Consider the following 4,389-nt stretch of genomic DNA (forward strand, 5'->3'; position numbering starts at 1 on the left):
TTCAGATGTTGAATGGAAATACCAGGTGAATGACAATAGCAGGCTTGATTGGATCAGGTGTGATATGCAGAGGGGTAGTAGGCATGGATATACCAGCATTGGTAATGAGACAGAAAATCTAGGTCTCAGTTCCATCCAGGAGGATTCAAAGAATAAATGGGCATAAGTGACATTAGAAACCAGAACATTCAGTTGCTGGCCTAAGAGTAGCAGTGCTCTTACAAAGGAATTTCAAAGGGAGATTAGAAAGAGAGACTGCTGAATTGCAATTGATAATGAAGCTCAAGACAATGCATCTTCCTGGACTGAATTGAGAGCTAGTTTCCCTGTCTCATTACCAAAGTGTGCTATTATCATTTGACATCTGAAATCACTCCACCCTCCAAGATACAAGGATCAGTCCGTGTTCTAATTCCTAATCAGGTTCTTTTTGAAAGAAAATAAATCCAAATAGGAACTGAGAAATCCAATCTCTTTTTTTGGGAAAAAAAACTTTTCAGAATAAGCCAAAATAATTTCCTCAATGTACCTTGTGCTTGTCAGAAGAATCCACCCACGCTCTCCCTCCCTGCCTGCTTCGAAGTATGCTTGCGCACAAAAGCTTATACCTGGAATAAAATGTTGTTGGTCATGAAGCTGCAGTGTGACTCCAACTTTGTTTTCTCCCTCTCTTTCCTCCTCCCTCCCCAAAAGAGGAGGTGCAGCCCTGGAGAAGGAAGCAGAAGCTCTGTGTGTGTGTGAGAGAGAGAGAGTCAGAAGGATAGAGGCTTGTCTTTGTATCAAGACAATGCATCCTCCTGGGCTGAACTGAGAGCTAGTTTTCCTGTCTCTCTCCTGCATGAAGCATCCGCAGAGCTTTCTGTGTGTGAGAGAAAGAGAGCAAGGGAGGGGGAGGGAAGGCAAGAGGCAGGAAGCAAAGAGTCGCTGAGGGAGCTGGGGGGAAAGCAAGCTACAATGTGGCTGCAGAAGCAGCCCTGGGAAAGAAAGCAGGAGAAGGAAGTTGCTCAGGGGCTGGATTTGAGCCCTCTGCAGGCTGCGTGTTTGACACCCCTGCTCTAAAAGAAGTTTGAAGCATAAAGTGTGTGCACATGTATCAGTAGTGCCAGGAGAGAGAGGAAACAGGCATTCTACCTTTCCCTTTGTTCTCAACACAAAAACTGGTGACCTGTGCAGTGACACTAAGGAGACAAAGAGGAATCAAAAAGCCCTTTCCTGCTGCTGCTGTAGCCCCTCATCTCACCCTGCCACAAATAATCATTTTGTTTGTTCCTTTTTCTTTATAGAGCTTAAGTTTAGAAGAAATAACTTCCAATTAGGTTTATATCCTTTTGTGAATTTAGATAGTTCATATTTGTTGGAATATTGGAAATTTAGCGGTTCGTTCACTTTCAATTACATTTTTAAGTATTTTGCACTTCGAATCAGTGCAGATTAAGTTGCATTCAGGAATAAAAAAATGTTTAAGTTCAGCCTTTGTAAGACAATCAAGAAAATAATCCAGAAGTCTTCCAAAGCACTCCTCTACATTTATAGGGAGCCATTCTTCATCACTGGTCCACTTGGTACATGCGTGGAAAAAGGCAGTTTTGGCATGATAAGAACAGAATTTGCTGAATTGATTTCGGCTCTGATGTTTTGTTTTCAGCTGCTCCAGAAGATACTTCAGAAGCTTAAGGCAATCTTTCCTGTTGGGAAATAATGGAAATGCTTAATTTTGGATCACATAATCCTTACAAGCAGCAGTTAGTTTGAATGGAATGTTAGCAGGAGATGCACAAGACCTGGAGCTGCAGCCAGAGCTCTTGGTCAAAAGGGATGCACTTAAAAGCAACACCTGCTATCACCCTCTATGGCCATCTAAAGCCTTTACAGCAGTTGTGATTTTAGAGGGCGGTTATATTCCAGGTCCTAAAAGTGTGCACACAGCCAAACTTGGCCTTGGATCTGCTTCGGTCTATTCTAATTGTGAATTATGCACTGTTTCTAAAAAATCTGCACAGGCTTTTTCAATACCCTTTTGAATCTGTTCCCTTAAAATCTTCAGGAACTGTTCCATGGACAAATCTCACACCAGCATATTCTCATCCATTTCCTCCTCCTCTTGTGTTACCAACGCCATTTTAATTACACAGTTCAATTCATTTCACTCAAGTTCTTATATTCATGCACAATATATAGTCTTTTCTGTCCATTTCCATAAGTCCATGCCAATGGAAAGAAAAAGCAAGAAAAAGTTCTCCAAAGTTGCAAACACGCCAGAGAATATTCCTGCCGCTCCTAATAATCTTCTGGTCGCTAAACCTCCCCTTCTCAAGCAAATGATTTTAGGGTAACGTCACCACCAATTTTCTCTATTACAAAGTTATAAGTAGTTGTACTCACAAATTCACTTCTTGGGCTTCTTCTTCGGTGTTATTTACTTGAAGTTTTTAAATCCAAACATGGTTAAAACGGATGGCTGCAGCTACGTACAACATGGCGTCCATGCTCCACCCCACAAGTTGCTCCTGCTTCGGGGCAATAATGGAAACCCCCCCACATTTGCCAGCTGCGGGAGGGTCCACAACAGAGCCCCCTGCTCCAGTCCTCTCTCCAGGGAGTTCTCCCGGCAACCGGGAGACTCCAAAAGTAGCGAAAAGGGGTCGGGCAGCTCGAAGCAAACCGAGAGCCGCCCGTTGCTGCGCCGTGCCAACTTCCCAGCGCCGACTCCAGCATACTCATTATGAGGCCTGGGCTTCATGGAGGGGTGCCTGTTCCCCACCCCATGGAATATCCTTAGGGAATCAACTGGCAGGACCTGTGCCACAGTAGAGCCCCACGAATCTAACTGTGTTTCAGCAGCAAGGTCTCAGTTTTGCACTGCCCATATGTTAAAACATACACTGTTAAAGCTCCATTTTTTATTGGTTACAATTTGCAGAAGACCCCCGTTTCATGCATAGGCGTAATCTTCGTGGGGGCGGCGGGGCTTCAGCCCCCGCCGAAATTTTCAGGAAAGTGCTCAGCCTGTTTTGCACTGCCCATATGTTAAAACATATACTGTTAAAGCTCCATTTTTTACTGGTTACAATTTGCAGAAGACCCCTGTTTCATGCCTGTTTCACTAAGCTTTCTGGGAAGAATTGGGCTAATGTTAAAAATACGAGATTATGTCAGAGAGGAACCATTCCTGCCTTGCACATCTGCAAGATCTAGTTTGGTACCCCACTGACTTTATTCTTCCACTTTAGTGTAGTGGCAGAATAGGCTGAATGATGCAACCAGTGTATTCTTTACAATGGCTACAGAAAACTTGGAATTGAAAAAGAACATTTTAAGATACAAACCTGCAACATTTGCTTCCATTACTTTCACAGCATGTCTTTGTCTGGCCATGATACTGGATTATAGTTTTCTCAGCAAGCGAAAAAGAGAGTCTCCATGTGTCTTAAGTTTGAAAAGTAAAAAAGGCACAGCATTTTATTGCAGAACTCATTCTTGCAGTCATTTTTTAACCAGAGGTTAAATATCTGACAACTCCCTAGAACATATACGATAAGAACCAGAGTGAAAAGATAACAGTTACTGCCCTGATGCCACCATTGATCTTAATTCTGCCACTCTGCACAGATATGCTGGACAAGAGCCAGATGCTGTAAAGTACATTGCAGTAGCCCTGAAGTCTGACCAGATTACTTCCATAACCTTGTAAAAATCTCTCAATAAATTATTTTAAATTACATTTAAACTATATTTTAACAATAATTTAAACATAAGAGAAAACAGAATCAAGTCAAATTTCACCCACCCCTTTCCACTATACTGGTAGACATGGCCTCCAGAGAACAGGTCTAACCACTCCTGTCCACTTTATCAGTAGACCTGGCTTCTGGAAAACAGGTCTACCTTCCCCAGTCCACGATATTGGTAGACCTGGCCTCAGACCATCATCCTGTGCTGAGCCTTAGAAAACATGCCAGCACTTGGGGGAGAGGGGGCTCTTGCAGTCTACTTTGGGGGGGGGGGTTAGTGAAATATGACAACCAGCATTACAGGTCAAGTATAACAGAGGAGGAACAATCACTATCAAAGCCCTGCTTAACCTAACAAACAGGAAGTTGCTTAAATGTTATCAACCTGGCCAAACTACTTATTTATTCAAATATTTATATCCCACTTTTCTCAGTGAATCAAGGCAGCTAAACAAATCATACAGGGGGGGGGTTAGTGAAATATGACAACCAGCATTACAGGTCAAGTATAACAGAGGAGGAACAATCACTATCAAAGCCCTGCTTAACCTAACAAACAGGAAGTTGCTTAAATGTTATCAACCTGGCCAAACTACTTATTTATTCAAATATTTATATCCCACTTTTCTCAGTGAATCAAGGCAGCTAAACAAATCAT

General features: G+C 42.5%; 1 protein-coding gene across 2 annotated transcripts in view; it reads right to left on the reverse strand.

Moving 5' to 3' along the window:
* Window positions 1-941: 941 nt before the first annotated feature.
* MB21D1 (Mab-21 domain containing 1) overlaps window positions 942-4,389 on the reverse strand; it is an 18,558-nt gene continuing 15,110 nt past the window's right edge. For both annotated transcript variants that reach the window (XM_015426381.1, XM_015426380.1), the window contains 2 exons: window positions 3,327-3,426; window positions 942-1,685 (listed from right to left, as the gene is read on the reverse strand). In XM_015426381.1, coding sequence (XP_015281867.1) covers window positions 1,346-1,685; window positions 3,327-3,426 — 440 coding nt within the window. In that variant the 3' untranslated portion in view covers window positions 942-1,345. The remainder of the gene's footprint in view (window positions 1,686-3,326; window positions 3,427-4,389) is intronic.

The sequence above is a fragment of the Gekko japonicus genome, unplaced genomic scaffold (genome assembly GCF_001447785.1).
Source record: "Gekko japonicus isolate JY-2015 unplaced genomic scaffold, Gekko_japonicus_V1.1 scaffold742, whole genome shotgun sequence".
Classification (NCBI taxonomy): domain Eukaryota; kingdom Metazoa; phylum Chordata; class Lepidosauria; order Squamata; family Gekkonidae; genus Gekko; species Gekko japonicus.